This window comes from Python bivittatus, unplaced genomic scaffold (genome assembly GCF_059951505.1).
Source record: "Python bivittatus isolate LINGU-HERP-01145 unplaced genomic scaffold, Pbiv_v1 ctg000440_np1212, whole genome shotgun sequence".
Lineage (NCBI taxonomy): Eukaryota > Metazoa > Chordata > Lepidosauria > Squamata > Pythonidae > Python > Python bivittatus.
Genome location: NW_028277063.1, coordinates 587513 through 606955, shown reverse-complemented (window position 1 = coordinate 606955; position 19443 = coordinate 587513). Strand labels below are relative to the sequence as shown.

Below are 19443 nucleotides of genomic sequence, written 5' to 3'. Positions count from 1 at the left end.
GAATGCCAATAAGATCACAATGGGAAGCAACTCATGTTTCGAAGTGTTACAACATTTGGGGTAGAGCCCTTTTATCTGTGTTGACACAACAGCAGGATAAACACTGGAATAAAGCTTGGAAGCTTCAAGTAACGTGGTGCAAAATTCTCAGGAATGCAATGCTTTGGGTTCTCACTCAAAAGTCCTGTGGGGTGATACTTGGTTAGAGCTCTGTGCACTGGAAAAATTGACTGCTACGTGTGCTCAAACTTAGCAGAGTTTAACTGAGTTTCACCTTGGCTGTCTGAGCTCAAGTATTGCGCAACAGAGCTGAGTCCCAGAAGATCAAGTGATCTGCTATGTGGGTGGGAAGGATATATGGATGGGAGGGAGGGAGGGAGGAAGGAAGGAAGGAAGGAACAAACATTTAGTTGAAAAACTGCCCTCTAGCAACATCTTGGAATAAGGCGGGCTCCCCACATGAGAATTGTCTGACTACACAACTCTTATGATCCTATGATACTATGGCCACTGAGGGTGATGGGAGTTGTGATCCAACTATCAGAAGAACACCAGGATAGGAAAGTTATGGAAAGTATTTATTTCCAAACATCTTCAATTCATGGTGTTTGCTAGATGCTTGTCCCCTCTCCTCCTTTTTGAGAAGCAGAGACAAATAAAGGCAATTTAAAAACAAACGAGCAAAAAACCAAACCTGAGATAAATCCATGTTCTTAAAAAAACATTTATTGCAAGGTGAATATATGAGATTGCTCGAGGACAAAACCCTGTATTTCGTTTCTTCTGGGAATGGACATCCTTGATCCCCAATAGTTATAACTCTCATAATTGTGTCATTCCCATACTTGCATAGCTAGGATTTAAAACCTGGTGATGAATAGAGATGATGCTTTCACGAGCACTTCATGCCTCGCCTTTTCTTCCTGTTTTTGTTCTCCCAATCTTTTCAAAAGAAGTTGAAAATAAATAATGGACTCTGCCCAAAAGCAATACAGTAAAAGTATTGGCACTAGATGAGAGAGTTTCCTGCCTTTTCATTAGTGAACCATTGGATCCCAATGGCAAGACGGTTCATGGGGTGGGCGTTACCTTAGTCCAAAGCTCCAGTGTGGTGCAATGGTGGACCGTTCAGATGCAAATCCTGCATCTGGAACCAGAGATAAATAGCTTTTAAATCTAGAAGGAGAAGCAGGCTAAATTTGGAGATCTTCCCATCAATCTAAGGTTTTGATTCTCCCCCTCCCCCAAAAGGCAAGGGGGCAAAATGGCACTGAGTGAAGAAGCAGCACAATCTTCTCTTGCTCTGCTTCCTTAGGACTGAATCATCTCTGGAATTGACAATATTTGTGCCTAGAAGGGTCAACGGATCCGAAGCCTCTTAAAACAATCCCCAAGAATACGAACAATGAGTTTAGTCATGCGAGAGAGATGTAGCATATGGTATTGACTGAGTAACAGATTTCCCTTTCTCAGGTGAGGCCCAATTACCCCTTCCTTTTTTCAACTGCCCTTCTTTCCTTGTGCAAAATTGAGATGACAAACCAAAGAGACAGAGCATCTTCTTCTTATGTTCTAAGATAATATCCCAACCTGTATTTACTTCCAATCCCAGAGCCGGAAGGGGCCATTTGGAACATCATCCAATCCTTGCACAGGGCTGGCTCCTTATCTCCTACTTGAATACATCCAGTAAGGGGGAGCCTGTCACTGATTTGAGTAATTGGCTCCATTGTCCAATAGTTCTTATTGCTGGGAATGTTTGCATAACACCAATCAGAATCATCCTTTCTGTAAGAAATCCATTATTCTGTGTTTTTTATTCTGGGATGATGGAGAACTGCTCTTGACATCTTCTGTGGGTCATCATATCAAGTATTCGAAGAGTGCTAACATACCCACTCACTCAGTCTTCTCTTTTGAAGGTTAAAAATGCCCATTTCCCCCCCTAGATCTGTCTTCATGAGACTTAATTTCTAGTTTCTTGATCAATTTTGTTGCCCATGTCTGAACCTATTCCTGTTTCTCTAATTCCTTTTATATTGTGGTAGCTTGGAACTGGAAGCAGGAATTGAGGAGAGGTCAGGCCAACATAGAATAAGTTGGAACAATGGCTTTCCATGATTTAGAAACTATACATTTGTTGATGCAGCCTAAATGACCACTCAACCACATCATGCGATTGATTCATTCAGTTTATAATAAACTCATATTCTTCTATATCTTTTTTGCTGCCAAGCTAAGTATCCCATATTCTATACTAGCTATTTGATTTCTGTTTCTTAAGTGCAGAGCTTTGCCTTTTGTCTCTATTAATTTTCCTTTTGTTATTTTCAGTAGTTTCTCTAATCTATCACGATTCTTTGGATTTTTATTCCTGGACTATTAGCTGTCCACCCCAATACTGCATGACCCACAATTCTCATAAGGATTTTCTTCACCATTTCATTCAGGTCATTAATAAATATGTTGAAAAGTAGGGGATCCAAGGACTGAATGCTGTGGTATCCCTCTTGATACCTTTCTTCCGTTTAATGAGGAATACTTGATGAACGTGTTTTGGATATGATCTTCAAGCCAGCTAATCATCCAGTTAATTGTCACAACATCCAGCTTGTCATCCAAATATTACTGGATATTTTACTAAAATACTTTGCTAATATGCCATCTCTATAGCATTGCCACAATCTACTGCTTCCCTGATCAAAAAAATGAAATTAGGTTAGTCTGTCAAGACAAGCTTCTGGTAATTACAAAAGTTTTTCAAAGTACTGATGCTCTGTTCTAGAATTTTAACATGTATCAATTAACAGACTGATTGGCCAGCAGTTTCCCAACCCCCCCTTTTTGAAGATGGGGTAATAATCCCCTCTCATCATCTGGCACCACTTCTCTAAAATTTCCCAAAGATAATCCAAAACGTTCAGCCAAGCTATCAGCAAGTTCCTTCAATATTCTAGGATGCAATCCATCTGACTCTGGAGTTTGAATCATCAAAAGTTAAAAGATGTTCCTGATCCGTTTCTAGCCATCTTAGTTTTCATAATGGAATTATTTTCATCGCTAGCAGATATTGGGCCAATGGAAAAGAAATGGAATATGGTAAACTCTTATAGGACAGTTTTAAACCATGTTTGCATAACATGTGGCCCTCCAAATACATTACATTACATTATATACCCCAATCATCTTTGACTGTTTGCTGCGTTGGCTGAACCTGATGTGAGTTGGCATCTGACAACATCTGTACAGCCACAGGCTTCAGTCTGTTTTGTATACTTTAACAAGGGCGTATATATATTTATATATATATATAAATATAAATATAAATATAAATATAAATATAAATATAAATATAAATATAAATATATATAAATAATTGCATTATACTGCTTTTTGAATAGTCTGGATTTAAATTTCTGGAGAAATTTCAGTGAAAAAGAGTTTCATATTCCACCCTCTGTGGAGATGTCCAAGTTATCTGAGTCCAACCTGCCAATGACTTATTCCATATCCTCTTTTTGCTCTCATGTCTGTTTTCTGCTCTGGTTGATCAGAACCAGTTTGGTGCTCTTGAACTGCCAGATGTTTATGAATAGATTTAGAAATCTTGCATTCCTGGCTGGCAACAGGGATATATCTGTAGGTTTGTATAAAGCGGCAGTCTCATGGACAGGGTGGTGCAAAGCTTTGTCAAAAGAAGAAGAGATTTCAGATAATGATCAGATTCGAGGTGTGGTTCCAGTGGGAGACCCTTTAAAAACAATCAATCTGTTGTCTTGAACATTCTTTGGAAGTTTTGTTGAGACTTGTTCTGGCTCGGCAGAGTTGGTTGTGCAAGAAGACTTGATTGAGGGAATCCTATTTTGAGAAGCAAAACAGGAAAGAACTCTGCAAAAGAAATGGGCTTTATTGTTATTTTGTTTAAATAGGTTTAAAATTATTGTTTTATTACTGCTGGAGTATGTTTTTAAAAAGAGTCAAGGATGAAAAGAAAGCAAGGAAGTAAGGAAGAAGGAAAGAAAACCCAGAAACTGCAGCAAAGGTTGAATTTCTTTTTTTTTTCCAGAGTGAGAGTAACTCAGAGAGAATGACTCATTTAATGAATTGAGGATACAAAGATCAGGATTTGAGGAGGTAACAAAGCAGAGAAGAAACTTCGAGATAAAATACTGGTGTCAATAGCAAGTGGGAAGAGCGAGTGGCATAAAGAAGTTTTCTGAGGAGACTGGAAGGGGCTACAAAATAGGAGATAAATTATATCCTTTTCTGATTTGGGAAAGGACGTCCTCCGGGTTGTTTTCTTTTCTCCATGGCTTCCCCGACAGGTGTGGAATATTTTGCTGAGGACCTGCGCTGTTCTATTTGTCTGGAGCTCTTTTCAGATCCTGTCATGCTGGAATGTGGGCACAACTATTGCCAGGGCTGTATCACCCGGTTCTGGGCTGAAATCCCTACCAACCATGGGGAGGACATGCCACCACTCCCTACTTGCCCAGAGTGTCGGCGTGAGATCCCAGGTGGCAAATTTACAGCTAATCGGGTGCTGGGACAGCTCGCTTGGAAAGCCCAGGAGTCTCTCTTGGTCCATGCTGGTGAGGAGGAGGCCAAAGGTGATGAAGATGATGATGAGATACAAGGGGACAAGCTTTTTTGTACTGAAGATGGGTCCCTGGTGAGATCTTTGCAACCAGATCACTGGGGTCACCAATGTCTCTCTCTGGTTGAAGCTGTGGAACACTTCAAGGTTAGTAGAGGGGGCGGTGGACTTGGTTACTAGAAGGAGAGGCCCATAACAGATGTTCTTGGGGAGTGGCTGAAGATATAGGTTAACTGAAAGAATGCATGACAAAGTAACTGGGAGTTAAGAAAGTGAAGGCAAGTTTAGTTTTAAAATGTAAGTACAGGTAGTCCTTGCTTAATGACCATCCATTTAGCAATTACTTGAAGTTACGATGGCACTGAAAAAATTGACTTACGACTGGTCCTCACACTTATGACCATCACAGCATCTCCATGATCGTGTGCTTGTGATTCAGGCACTTGGCAACTGTCACACATTTATAATGGTCGCAGCATCCCGTGGTCATGTGATTGCCATTTGTGACTTCCTAGCCAGCTTCCAACAAGCAGAGTCAATGGGGAAGCCAGCAGGTCACAAATTACAATCATGTGATGTCTTGCTTAAAGACCATAACGGGGACTGCTGGAACTGCTGTCGTAAGTTGACAAGGTCACATGATGTTTCGCTTAATGACTGCTTCATTTAGTGATGGAGGTGCTAGTCCCAATTAATCCTCGTTAAGTGAGGACTACCTGTAGACATATTCAAGAGGATAACAAGGCTGTCACTGGCCTCTAGTCACACTAACAATGGTTAGATGGATTCATGAAATGTAGAAACAATGTGCCACACAAGAAGAATTCTGTTTTGTGGGGCTCACTGTGCCATTGTGCAGCTCAGCAAAAGTTTATTTCAAAGTGGCTGCCCTTGTGAAAATTGCAATTTTCCTTCCTCCCTCCCCTCCCCTCCCCTCCCCTCCCCTCCCCTCCCCTCTTTCTCTCTGTCCTGTTTTCCATAATGGAATATAGGGATGGTAGGAGGAGGAAGCAAAGGGGACTCTATGGGACCTTTTCTAGTTTTATATATGTGCATTCAGAATATTGTAGTGCAGTCCTGATAGAACTGTACCATTGCAGGCTAGAGATGCCTGTTTAAGTGTCTCTCCCCACCCCTTTTCAAACAACTCTTAACTCAGAAAGCAGGCATAATGAGAAAAGGGTGAGTCTTCTACACTAGCTTTCTATATGTTGAGGATTTTTTTCCCGCACCAATCAGATGTAGCACAACTGTGAATTCCTCAACTCCAGTCTGAAACTGCAATTTGAGTTGGGCTGAGTCCCACAATCAGTTTATTAATATGCTTCTCACATGCCACCACCACCCCCGCCATGAACTGATTGCTCATACTTTTCCTCCTTTTTTTAAAAGTGATTGTTCAGAAGCTTTGAGCTCTTGTTTCGCAACCCCAGATAAGCAGTCGTTGTCGGATGTGATTCAGTATCAGTCCCTCCGAGCTTCACCATGTAAACTAACCTTTGGCCACCACGCCTAGTGCTGGCTGCAGTTTGCTCATCTGTGGGTGATCTGGACTTGCTTTATTTACCTCTTCTCTGTTGCTGCATGTTAAACATTAAGTGAGACTTTGCAATACAGTATGTTGGGTGCTTATTCTTAAAAAATATCACAAGATAAACCGTTCCAAACCCTAAGAAGAAGTCAAAAAGAGCCTTGTGCCACCTTAGCTGGTCAATGTTGATTTCAGTCATTCATGAGAGACAGTGATCAGAAAAGATTATGCATGCACACTTTAGTAAAACCCCTTTTGTGTTAGCCAAAATAACCAGGCTAAACTACACCAACAGTCATCATCTGCCAGATCTGGCAGACCCCTGTGCAGAACTTTGCAACTTTCTCTGTCCTGTCTTGGTGTTGATCAGAAAAGGAAATGCAGATAAAATTCTTTAATCCTACCTGGAAAGGGAGGTGAAAAAGAAGCAATAAGAGCTTAATAAAGCAGCAGATGGAGAACCATGTCTATCTTCCTTGAGGCACCTGAGCAAACATACTCAAACTATTTGTTGTTAGAATTCACCCTCTATTAGAGCTGATGAGCATGAAACTGAGCAAACTCAGGGAGGCAGTGAAGGACAGGAAGGCCTGGCGCAATATGGTTCATGGGGTCACGAAGAGTCGGACACGACTTAACGACTGAACAACAATTAGAGCTGATGGATGGAAAGCATTGTAGCAAGCTGCAGTAAAGGTCTTCCTTTGATTAAGACGAAATTAAAAAAATAATCTCCGACAGTGCAATTTTTCCTAATGAAGCCAGATGATGTGAGGTAGATTTAAACCCTTTTGTAGCTCCACGTCCCTAAATGGTTGACTAATCTTTATTTTGGCTTTAGGAAACCCCCTGGCAGTTACAAATCCCAGGGCAATATCATGTCATTTAAGTTTTCTCTCTTTGGTCCTCTTCTAGGAACTTGGAAACCTTTTGGAAATGTTAGGGGCTTCAGATAGAGCAAAAATTAATTAATTTTAGCCCCAAATGGAAAGTCTACTGCCCTCATACCTTGGTTGTTCTCTGCCCTGATTCCAGGGGCATTTGAAATGCGCTGTGGAACTTTTAAAATGGTTTCCAGGAATACAGACTGGAGATTTTTGACTGAGCTGTAGTAAAGTTGTCAAAGTTGAGCAGGGTAGAGTAGCATTTATTTATTTGATGATCTACTCAAAACCAAAAGGACTCTAGGCCGCTATCAGCAAGACACAGAGTAACCATGATTATATAAAAATACAAGATATAACAACAAGGCATTATAAGGTTAACAGTTCATATCCTGGGCTTCCATAATACACCCAGACTTGAGACTTTGGCATTCAATGCCCTACGTGCTGGTGGAATAAACAATCTGCTAGCTGTATAATGGAATTTAAGACTGTGGAATAGTTCTCAAGGTATTTTCAGCCTAGGATATTTAAATATTTTGCAACAGATATTTGGAAGATGGTCCCCAGATATTTTTTTTTAAAAAATGACTGGTCCTATGAGTTCCCATCCAGATGCCACCTACATTATTTCTGCTACTTAGCAAAGTTGAGGGATGAACAAAATGTTCCAGGCATGAACAGCGATTTAGGGGCAGACTGCCCAAATGTAAGCATGTATGTTTCAAGTTTTGTGATCTGTACACAGAATGAAACAGAGTTATTTCATCCCATGCATGGATAAATGAATAAAACAGGGTTATTTTATTTTGGTTACAAGTGGTTCATGGATGGGGGCAGAGACAAAAACAGGGATATCAGCAGCTGAGGGGAAAGAAAGCAGGAGATAGGATACAGGATGGGGTGCTGTGCTAGGATATGCCAAGCTGCTGAGGTGAGAGAGGGCCAACCTTGTTGTAGTGAGTATATAGGATGGCCTTGAAGGACAGAGGGAAGATTCACTGCAGATAAGTGAGGATTGAGCCCAGTTCCTTAGTCGGGTCTACCTTATAATGCTGACCAGTCTTGCCAGAATCCGACACCATGTAGACTTTTATTAGAATGGCTGTAGTAACTGAATCTTGCAAGTCTGAATGTGCTTCCTTTCCTCCCTCTTTTATCTTCATGTGAATTAAGGAGTGGGGGGGGTGGGTGCTGAGGCATTTTCATAAATCAGTTTCTTAGCCTGGGCTCAAGCCTCGTTTATCTGATCCTAACCTTGGTGGTGAATCTTCCCTCTGTCCTTCAAGGCCATCTTCTATATTCACTACACTTGTCCTAAAAGCCTGGGCTAGACATCCAGAGTAATTAAAATCTTCTGGGTTGTGGTTCTGCTGAACTGTAGCTGAATGGAAAGTTTAATAGAACCCCTATAACACCATGGTTTATCCCAAGTTCGACACAAAACATTCTTTCTGTTTTGGACACACTCCTAACAAAGACTATAAGCTTAGTCAATAACTTGTTCCACAGTATGAAATGAAGTCTGGGTAACAGTTGCCACTGGTTGAATGGAAAGGACTATTGTGTCAGGTGTGCACAGAAATGTGGCTATTAGCCACTGTGGATTGCAACCTGAGGTGGATTGCCAATTTTTGAAATAGCTAGAGAAGAAATGGGTAGGAAAGCAGAGTTTGAGATGGTGCCCAGAGATGGGGAATCCATGTGAGATCTGGGGTTGGACCCCAGTGCAAAAACTGTCTCTATTATGACTGGCCCTTTGCTTTTCTGGCATCTGCTTCTGATGGCCCCAGATGAGCAATAGCTGCAAACGAGTTCCTGTATTTTGGTTCTACCTTGTGGTGTTTCTGCTTCCATCCAGGAGATCTTAACAACTTCTCAAACACTGCTGGAATCCAAAATTCAAGCAGCAAGATCTGTGCAAGAGCAGAGGGCCCAGAAACTTCCAGAAATCACAGTGAGTCAAATCTTCCATGCTGCTGTACATATCAAGCATATTTTTAACATGCTCAATCATTGATTGTGCTTTAGTAGACAAATGAGAACAATGGTAGTGATAATGTGTAAGTGCCAAATTAATATTTCAGCGTTATGTAGATATAGAGATCATAGAGTCTAAATTAGTGTTTCTCAAACTTGGCAACTTTAAGATGTGTGGATTCAACTCCCAGAATTCATATCTTAAAGTTGCCAAGTTTGAGAAATACTGGTCAAAATTAACAATACAAAACAATCTATAAATGAGATAGAGATGGATGGATGGATATAGATGATAGATGATAGATCAGAATAAAACTTTGCAGGATTGTAACTGGTTATGTTTGGATGGGAGACCACCAGAAAATATCAAGACTGTAGGTTAGACTGGAAAGTTAAAAAACTATCCTAGAAGAAGGTAAAAAACTTCCATATCATTTAAAGAAATGTCATGGATGGGTCCACGTGGTCAGAAGCTGAGCTTGACTAGAGGGAGATGTTACATTATTTTACATTAGACTACACAAAAGGCCAAGTTGAAGGGGCTTTCTTTGATGCAAGAGATTGTGGGGATCTCACACATTCCTCCTCCTATTCTGCCTTCTGAGGCCCAACGGCTGCGACTGGAGCAAAACCTCTCCATCCAGTTCACGGAGCTTCACCAGTGGCTTCAGGAGAAGGAGGCAGCGCTGATCAGAGAGATCCGGAGGGAGGAAGAGCTGCTTCTCAGTGAACTGGACAGGAACCAGAGGAACAGCCAAGAGCAAATCCGCATGGCAGATGAGCAAATAGCTAAGATTCAGACTCGGCTTGCAGAGGAACCAGATCCTGAAAGTTTCCTTAAGGTCAGTGCATTTTCCAAGCAATCTCTGTGTGTGTGTGTGTGTGTGTGTGTGTACCTGTGTCTTTCTCCTATATCTCCACCATTCAAGGTCACATGCAGTCTTCCTTGCATCTGACCCAAGGCCTTCCAATCTTGCAATCAGGCCACTGCCATGTTGTATCTAACAGTAGGGCCGGCCTTAAAGCCAACACAGTGTTTTCTTTCCAAAGAATCTCTAGACCAGTGCTTCTCAACCTTGACAACTTTAAGATCTGTGGACTTCAACGCCCAGAATTCCCCAGCCAGCATGCTGACTGGGGAATTCTGGGAGTTGAAGTCCACACAACTTAAAATTGCCAAGGTTGAGAAACACTGCTCTAGACTTTAGGAAATTGCCATCTAACCAAGCCTGGCTCAGTTGTGTGACCTCCCTGCAAAAAAGGATATTTACTCTCCACTAAGCAGTCTTCAAATACTTGAAAGGCTGTCACAGAGAAGAGTGTATGGATTAATTCCCCCAAGCCCCCAAGGGTAGGAGAAGAATCAGTGGGTGGAAGGTTTACAGTATATGGAGAGAACCAAACTCAAAATAAAGAGGAATTTCCTGACCACGAGAGCCATTGCAGAGAGGAACAGCCCGCCTCTGCCTTGGAGTTGTGGAAGCTCCATCACTGAAGGTTTTCAAGCAATGGTTGGACAGTCATTCATCTGAGATGGTATGGGAATTCCTGCCCTGGGTAGGGGATTGGACTAGAACAGTGTTTCTCACCCTAGGCAACTGAAAGATGGACTTCAACTTCCAGAATTTCCCAGTCAGCATGCTGGCTGGGGAATTCTGAAGTCCACACTTCTTAAAGTTGTTGAGGTTGAGAAACACTGATCTAGAATCACAGAGCTAGGTCCATCTAGTCCAATGCTCTGCAGCATGCAGGGAAACCCTTGACAGGTGGCTGGGGAATTCTGGGAGTTGAAGTCCACCCATCTTCCAGTTGCCTAGGGTGAGAAACACTGGACTAGAAGATCTCCAAGAACACTTCCAGCCTCATGATTCTATGCCTCATTTGGAAAGATGGTTGCATTCATCTTTTTTCCATTGGATGAATTCTGGTGGACCAGTTTAAAGAAATGTCCATGAGCCAAGGAAGACGGGAAACTAATCTTAACTGCTGGCCTTTCTCTGATAATTCTTACTACTGTATCTCCTTCCACAGGATATCAAAGCCTTCACAGAAAAGTGAGTATGTCTTCTTGCTGAACTGGATTCCTTATGCTCTGCTGGTCCTTTATAAATGGGGTGAAAGCTTTCTGCTAAGCAACCTTAATTTGGTTTATTTATAATAACTGCCTTGGGGCTTTTCCCCAGTGCTGAGCTGAAGTGCTCTGAACTCCTTGAATCAGTGGAAGACTATACCAGTGTGATGTTGGTTGTTTGCATTGCTGATCCCTGTTGCCTCTGGTTCCAGATTCAGGGATCTGCCCCAAAACATTAATAATCATAAACAAATCTCAGGGCAACCTTGAAGGACTGTTGTGAGGATAAAATGAGGGTAGAATAGAGCCGGTCTGGTGTAGAGGTTAAGGCACCAGGCTAGAAACTGGGAGACTGTGAGTTCTAGTCCTACCTCAAGCTGGGTGACCTTGAGCCAGTCCCTCTCTCTCAGCCCTAGGAAAAAGGAGGCAATAACAAACCACTTCTGAAATCTTGCCAAGAAAACTGCAGGGACTTGTCCAGGCAGTTGCCAGGAGTCAACACTGACTCGAAGGCACTAAAAAAAATAAATAAAAAAAAACCCTCAGTGCATCATTTTAAAGTCCCCAGTGAAGGGTGGTATAGTTAAACAGCTGTGGAAATTCCTAGATATGGCCACCAGATGGTGCTCGAGAACAAGCTACAGCACTGCATAGATCTTGTTGATTTTTCTGTCTTTGCAGATATTGTTCCCCGGAGGACAAAGGATGTCCACTGCCTGTAATTTCTCGTGATTTCAATTTAGGTCAATTTAAAGGGCCTATTCAGTACATGCTCTGGAGAGAGATGTTCCTGGCTTTAAGACCTTGTGAGTATCATGGAGGAACAGCAGGAAAATTGCAACAAAGCTGAGTGAATTCTTAGATGATGATTTGATCATGCATAATTCATTTCAACTCTGGATCATGGGAAGGGTGGCGTAATGGTTACAGTATTAAACTAAGAGCGGAGAGGTTTGGCTTTTAGTCTCAGCTCAGCCCTGTAGATTGCTGGAGCCTTGTCTAAAATGGGTTTCTCCCTATATTGGGGAGTACAACTCCCATCAACTGCAGATAACCAGAGTTAATGGGTGGTTCCCAGGCTGAGAAAGATTCAGGAGGCTGTTATGTAAAATAGCCAGACACAAACTCCATTATCAGTGAAAAGACATACCTCTTTTCCCGATCATAGGAAAGCTGTTAGAAAGGAAATCAAAAAGTTTCATCCCAAATGTACACACTGGATCTAAACGGTTCAGCAGCTGGAATTGTTGTAACCCTGTCCTTTTCAGTTCAAAACATGCTGCTCAAGTGAACCCTGAGAAAATTAGGCCTGGAAAGAATCATGGTTAGGCAGCTGCCAAAGAGCATAATAATATGCTTAAGGTTTATGGGTGATGGGAATTGTAGTGCCCGACTTCTGGGTGGAACCAGGTTGAGGACAGCAGGCTCAAAGGCTGAACTTCATCCTGCCACTGTCCTTCAGCTTAACCTATTTCACAGAATTGTGAGGAGAAAGGTGAAAGGTGCATGGGTACAAGTGAGGTGTAGCTACTCCCAGTTCTTTGGAAGGAATGCAAGATCCCATCTTCCTTCCCCCTTCAGACTTTGTTTCCATCTCTTTTGGAGGGGATTGTAATGTTTACTAACATTCACAACTGCCCCAAAGCTGAACTTACTAGATTCAAGTGGTTGCAGTTTGCCACAAAACTCAGAGCTTTGGCAAGCTGGCTTTATTTATTTAATCTGCGCTCAGTCGTTACCGACTCTGCAGTGACTGCTTGGACGAGTCCTTGCAGTTTTCAAGGCAAGGTGTTTCGGAAGTGGTTTGCCAGAGCCTCCTTCCTAGAGCAAAGCCCAGCTGGCAAGCGCAGGAGGCGGAGTTTCCGTTGCTTTGCGCCCTTTTCGGGCGAGCGCGGTTTCGCGCTTACCGGCAACTGCTCCTGACTCCTTTTGCAAGGCGCCGCCAGCATTTTTCCTCCCACTGGAGTGAGAGTCCCCATTTACCTACTCACGTGAGTTTTCGAACTGTTGGGTTGACAGGAACTGGGGAGGAAACAGGAGCTCACCCTGTTAACGCGAAGGCTGGACTCGAACTGCTGAAGCGTTGACCATTTCTGGCCGGCAACTTTCAGCGTCATTAAGCCGCTGCGCCACCACGTCCCCCGGCAAGCTGGCTAGGGGTTTGCAAAACATTTAGCCACCCAGTGATCGTATAATTTCCATCGTGTAAAATGCTTTTTGCTGAGAACTGTTCTACTGATTCTGTACAGACCTTTATTGAAGGTTCTTCCTTTGTTCCTTTGCAAGCGCTTTGACTTTGATTTGCACTCCATCATTAAAGGATCAATTCAAGTGTCCTCAGAGCAGAGCACTGCAGGAAAGAATCCACTTTTAGAATTTGGAGAAGATACCATCAGGGAATTGGGATTCTACACCATACCTACCAAGAGTAGCTCAGTCAGGCAGCTGGAAAGATCATAATCACCCACCCTGAACCCTGGGAGTGGTAGTTTATGTCCCAATTTCATTGAAATATGCCTAGTTTATATATACATATGTAAATATGACCATAACAGGATTTCTTGGTTGGCATTGCTGAAAACTGATTTGAAACTGAGTTGTCCACTTGGCATAGACATGGTTTTTTTAAACACCTTTCTAGGGGGAGATTTCAAAAGTTGGCAAATATAGATAACGCCCTTGTTGTTCTTATCCCAACAGTCCCCTCACATATAACTTTGGATCCTGCCACCAACCATCCCAACCTTGTGCTCTCCAAGGATCTTGACACTGTACATGTGGAAGATAATCCTGAGGAAGATGTCCCTGATGGTCCTGAAAGATTTAGCAAGTCTGTATGTGTGTTGGGTGCCCAGGGCTTTACTTCAGGATGCCACTATTGGGAGGTAGAAGTTGGGAATAAAACGAGCTGGGATATCGGGGTGGCCAATGAGTCGGTGAACAGGAAGGAGGCCAAGGTGACTGTCAAGCCCAGCAATGGTTTTTGGGCCATTTGGCTACGGAATGGCAATGAATACAAGGCCCTTGACTCTCCCTCCAGGCAGTTGTTCCTCAAGACCAAGCCTCAGAAAGTGGGGGTCTATTTGGATTATGAAGGGGGACAAGTCTCTTTTTATGATGCTGACACCATGACCCACATCTGCACCTTTCTGGATGTCTTCTCCGAGCGCCTCTACCCCATGTTTAGCCCTGGGGTCAACAAAGATGGTCTCAATGGTGAACCCCTCCGCCTCCTGTCCCCACGGATCTAGCAAGAACTGTGTAAGAGTTATTGAACCCTGCCTATTTCAGTTGCAAATAGTCTGAAAATGCCTAACATATCATGTTGTTGAAGCTTGGTGGAACTGAGTGTATTCGTGGAGCCACAAGCAAGTTGGCTTGAACTTTCCAAAGGATACACGTATGGAGAAAAACATTTAAGAAGAGATGATACAAACACAATCAATCAGCAGGTTTTGAGGGGCTCTGGGGCAAGCTCTGAGATTAGGACTACCTATAATGGATGCTCTTCTGCAGACTAGCTTTCCTAATCCTTGACTATGCCAACAAGCGGGTTTCAGCCTGTATATATCACTGCATTCTGTTTGAAAACCCTGTGCTCTTACTTACTTATAACATTGAACTAACTATGCCTCCAAGTTCTGATGTTATAGGACCAGCTTTTTTTCCAGATGTTTTCCCCCCAGTCAGTATATTTGTGCCTTAAAATTTGTGTTTAGGAGAATGTATATCTTCGTTGAGAAGACATTTTGAGAAGGAGAAGTTTCTTATAGGGAGCAGATACTTCTGTGGCTCATTCTTCTTGAAAGGAAATGATAGAAGTGGATTCTTCCACTCCTTTAAATCAAGCAATAAGGAAACAATAATAACATTCTGATTGCCAAAAGACAATGAAGTTCGTGTTTTGAAAAGCATCTAAGGGAGCAAGAGGCTCGGTGGGAGGGTGGAATATCATAGCCAATTGCTTCTCGGAGAAGAAGGAGACCTGTTTACTAATGAAGCCTCAGGGGGACCCGAGCAACGAGAAAGACCTTGGTTGAGCCAACGTGGGATTTTCTTCTCTGACAATAGATTGGATCATGTTTTCAAAGGTAAGTCCAACTTTCTGTGTTTCTGAACAGAGAGATGTTGTCTTAATCTTTTTATATCACCAGGATTAAAAAAACCCTTAAAAAAAGGATTTTGGACTCCAACAGGTCCTAGCTGTGTGGTTTGCAGTTGTGCATGAAGGCCAATTTGAGAGTTGCTTGTTTGATAGAACTTCAGATAAAACAATCATTTTTTTCTTGGCAAGATGCTGGAATAATTCTGTGCACTTCACTGCTTGTAATGGCAAACGTTCCATGCTGAACTGCACCTGGAGAACTTCATAGTGATTCACTCGGAATTTGTAGGAGATTGTGATTTGCTCTATAGAATAAGTTACATTAATACTTTATGTACCCAAACACACATAATCAGCTTAAGATTTTTAACTTATTTTTATTTATTACTACCATTTCTCTATCCCACCCAATTCTGCTTAACGGTCTAACAGTTTTAATCTAGAGATTTTCCACTCTAGACTAAAGTTAGACTATAACCCAGTCCCTCCTTCAAAAGAACTTTGGAAGACGCCTACGATGGAACCTATAAACTGGTGCTTTTAGCTTTATCTTTTATGGTAAGTCTTCCTTCAATGTTTAGTAGAATGAACTGAAGTTAAAGCTTAATATGCAGGTGAAGATTTGTCCTCTTTTTGTCAGTAGCAGGAATTCCCCAGAAATGGTTCTAGGACTTAAAAGGAACTGGGAGATTTATGAAGCTCAGATTTATTCAGGTTCAGACATGGCTAGATGCATACGTTGCACCAAGCCATGGTTTGTTTTAAACAAAATATACTGAATAAAGTACAATTGGGCTGTCTCTGTGTGCATGCATGCACTCACCTTGTTTTCTCCTTCTTACTTACTACCTAGCCATTACCCTATAGCTAGGGTGAGAGGTTAGAGGGTGTCACCAGCAAGGAGATAAGTCCATCTTTATATTAAACAGTGGCAGCAAACAGAGAAATGGATAATTTATCATTGCTGATTCTTTGTTGCCTCTTATGTTCTGCAGGTGAATCATTGTCTGATATGAATTATGTCCAATCATTCTTCCCTGGTGAGTGAGTTCATCTTTGCTGGGTTTTCTGAACTGCCACAATTGCGGATGGTCCTCTTTGTTCTGGTTTTTTTCATGTATGCCATGTCACTTGCTGGAAATATTGTCATCACTACGGTGATCAGGCTCAATCCAGTCCTTCATACACCCATGTACTTTTTCTTGACTAACCTTTCTCTCTTAGAAATATGCTACACAACTGCCATTGTTCCTAAGATGCTAGCAAGCCTGATGTCAGAGCATGGGAAGAAGATAGCTCTCTGGGGCTGTGCTACCCAGATGTATTTCTTCACCCTGTTTGGAATTGCAGAATGCTGTCTCCTTGCAGCCATGGCCTATGACCGCTATGTGGCCATCTGTAACCCCTTGCGTTATAGCATCATCATGAGCCCAGCTGTCTGTATCCAGCTCTCAGTAGCCTCCTGGTCAGTGGGACTGATGGTGGGGCTGGGTCAGACCAACTATGTCTTTAGCTTGACTTTCTGTGGCCCCAATAGGATCAACCACTTCTTCTGTGACATCCCCCCACTCCTGACGCTGGCTTGTGGTGACACCTCTAGAAATGTAATTGCTGTATATATGGTAGCTCTTCTTTTTATTACTGCCCCTTTCCTATTGATCCTTACCTCTTATGTCTATATTGTCATCTCTGTTTTGAAGATGCCATCAGCTGAGGGCCGTCAGAAAGCCTTCTCCACCTGTTCCTCTCACCTCATTGTGGTTTCGCTCTTTTATGGGTCAGGCATTATTACATACCTTCGGCCCAAATCCAGCTATTCGGCCGAGAGCGACAAACTGTTGGCCCTGTTCTATACAGTTGTGACATCCATGTTGAACCCCATAATTTACAGCCTGAGGAACAAGGAGGTTAAGGTGGCTCTGAGAAGAATGATGGGCAACCAATTATGCTACGGGGAAGATCAAAAGTGATTGTTATTGGAATGTTTCCTCATCCTGTGACCTCCTGCACTTATTCATATAATCCTTCCTTGAATATTTTTTTTCGTGGGAAAAGCTAGTTATCAACTACATTTTTGTATTTTTGTGCCTCTACTGAGACAAGAATGTAAATGTTGGTTAGTTGTTACTCCTTGGCAAGAGAAGTAATTGGAATGATTGTAATCTAGCTATAAAAATTAGGGCCCTTGTTCCTTTTTTGTCCACCAAAAAGTTTTTGTCTGCCAGTGTGTTTCTTACACCAATCAATTACATATACTTATTTTGGCTACCTGGCATTCCCCCCCATCCAACAGAAGTTAGGGTTGGGGGTTAGGGTTTTAGGGTTATTGAACAATGATTGAGAGTTACCTCTGCAAATTTATGTACTCATGCCATAACCACAACAAGGATATCACACCAATCGATTATGTCTGTAGTGGGCAAAAATGTTTTGGACATGAGATTTTAACACTAGTGGTGGCAAAAAGGAACAAAAGCCCAAACTGGCACTCTAAGAGAAGGATTTCATCTGCTATTAGTAACCTCATATGAGCTGTTCTAGGGAAATTTTAATGGTGGATTTTTGAAACCCATTTCTGTAAATTGTTAAGTGGCTAAGCTAACATCTGCACAGGTGTCAATCAGTTGCAAATCAGCAAATGAACACCAGCCCTTGGGTCTAAAACAGGCATAGAAAACCTATAAACCTTGAGAAGTCTCTGAATTACACCCAGTGGCCAACTCTGTGAGATAATGAGTTATGAACTATCTGGAGGCCCTGAGTTCTTTATCCCTATTCTAAAATTAATTGTGAAATAGCAAAACCTTGGAATGATTAATAATCCTACCTCTATGGACAATTATTCCTTGTTAAAATGTATGATCCTCTCTCTTCAGTGCCCCTTCCGGTTAAATTGTACATTTTTGTGAGCATTTTATCTCATGCTTTGCTGTCCAATGGACAGGGTACACTGTAGAGTAACAGGATGTTCCTTTGTCCTCAGTATTCAAAGTAGTTTAGCTGAAGTAAGAAACTTTCACTTCTGCTGATTGTATTAACTGACCTTTTATTCAATTATTCTTATTTTATCTTGTATCTCATTTTATTTCTATGTTTTAGGTTATGTAAGGCTGGTCAATGACTGAAAGAAAGTACTTTGATTCTTCTGCTTTGATAAATCTTTTCCCTTGTTCTACGGAATGGAAGTGAATATTAAGTTTACACTCTCTAAAAGTGTTGTAGGCACACCCACACACATACTGTCTTTCTCTTAGCTTTGTTCAAGTGGAGATGATAGTACAGGTAGTCCTTGCTTAACAACCACAATAGGGACTGGAAAATTCATTTTTAAAGTGGGGCACCCAATTTTATGACCTTTTTTGCAGTGGTCATTAAGGGAATCAAATCAAATCAAAGTTTATTAGGCCTTATCAAAATAATAATTAGATAGTAAATAATTAATAAAACTCTTTACAAAAGTAATATAGCAAACAGATTAGACAAAACATGAATAAAAATAGAGTAATAAGTATAAGGAGGTATACATGTAAGTGGAAATACAAATCATATTTCTATATCACCCCGGCAATTCACTCCAATTGACCCCGCATATGTATATCTCAAACACATTGCTTTGCTTAAAAACAAGGCTGTGTTATGTTACTTTTGGGTTTTGACCGCACATAAAATATGTTGTTCTAATATGTGAATCCCAATGGGTTGTTCGTTTAACATATGGGCCAAGATGTAAGTCTCTCACAGTCTTATACAAGTTAGAGTCGAATAGTATGTGTCATTAAGGGAATCACTGCAGATGTTAAGTGAATCACATGGCTGTTAAGTGAATCACAGTTCCCCATTGATTTTGCTTGCCGGAAGTTGTCTGGGAAGGTGGCAAATGGTGATCATGTGACCACGGGATGCTGCAACCATCATAAGTGCGAGCTGGTTGCCAAGAGCCTGGATCGCAAACACGTGACCGCGGGGGTTCTAATCCATCCTCTCTTAATGTCTGTTTTTGCCCCCAAGTTCTGTCAATAAACCAATTGGTACTTTAATGTCATTGTGTCCTGGTCTCTGGTGTAAAGCTATGCCTGGGAAAATTCTCCTACAATCCTTCATTTTAAAGAAAATTTCTCATTCTCATTCCCTCACGTGTCCTACAACATTTTTTCTTTATGAAGGGTGTAGCCCTTAGTCTTCTGTTAATTTTTTTTCTTTAACCAGGTCAGCTAATAACTCAGGATTTGTAGTTTGCCCCCTGTTATTTTGTTTGGAAAGCTGGGAAATATGTAA

General features: G+C 41.8%; 2 protein-coding genes across 2 annotated transcripts; both read left to right on the top strand.

The window, feature by feature from the left end:
* The first annotated feature begins 4059 nt into the window (after nt 1-4059).
* Nucleotides 4060-14317, top strand: LOC103065289 (zinc-binding protein A33-like). The gene is made up of 6 exons (XM_088142557.1): nt 4060-4744; nt 8874-8969; nt 9598-9834; nt 11024-11046; nt 11745-11869; nt 13764-14317. Exons 1-6 carry the CDS (start codon nt 4310-4312, stop codon nt 14312-14314), a joined length of 1467 nt encoding a protein of 488 aa, XP_087998683.1. The 5' UTR covers nt 4060-4309; the 3' UTR covers nt 14315-14317.
* A 750-nt stretch (nt 14318-15067) lies between these two features.
* On the top strand, nt 15068-19194 carry LOC103064813 (olfactory receptor 10AG1-like). Its single transcript, XM_007444405.4, has 2 exons — nt 15068-15154; nt 16164-19194. Exon 2 carries the CDS (start codon nt 16188-16190, stop codon nt 17136-17138), a length of 951 nt encoding a protein of 316 aa, XP_007444467.2. The 5' UTR covers nt 15068-15154; nt 16164-16187; the 3' UTR covers nt 17139-19194.
* The last annotated feature ends 249 nt before the right edge of the window (nt 19195-19443 follow it).

What these genes read in the sequence shown, in the direction of transcription:
- LOC103065289 (XM_088142557.1), top strand. Translation starts at nt 4,310, where the DNA reads ATGGCTTCCCCGACAGGTGTGGAATATTTTGCTGAGGACCTGCGCTGT. An exon ending in AAGCTGTGGAACACTTCAAG is followed by an intron (nt 4,745 to 8,873) that starts GTTAGTAGAGGG and finishes GCTTCCATCCAG; the next exon opens with GAGATCTTAACAACTTCTCA. An exon ending in ATCCTGAAAGTTTCCTTAAG is followed by an intron (nt 9,835 to 11,023) that starts GTCAGTGCATTT and finishes CTCCTTCCACAG; the next exon opens with GATATCAAAGCCTTCACAGA.
- LOC103064813 (XM_007444405.4), top strand. Translation starts at nt 16,188, where the DNA reads ATGTCCAATCATTCTTCCCTGGTGAGTGAGTTCATCTTTGCTGGGTTT.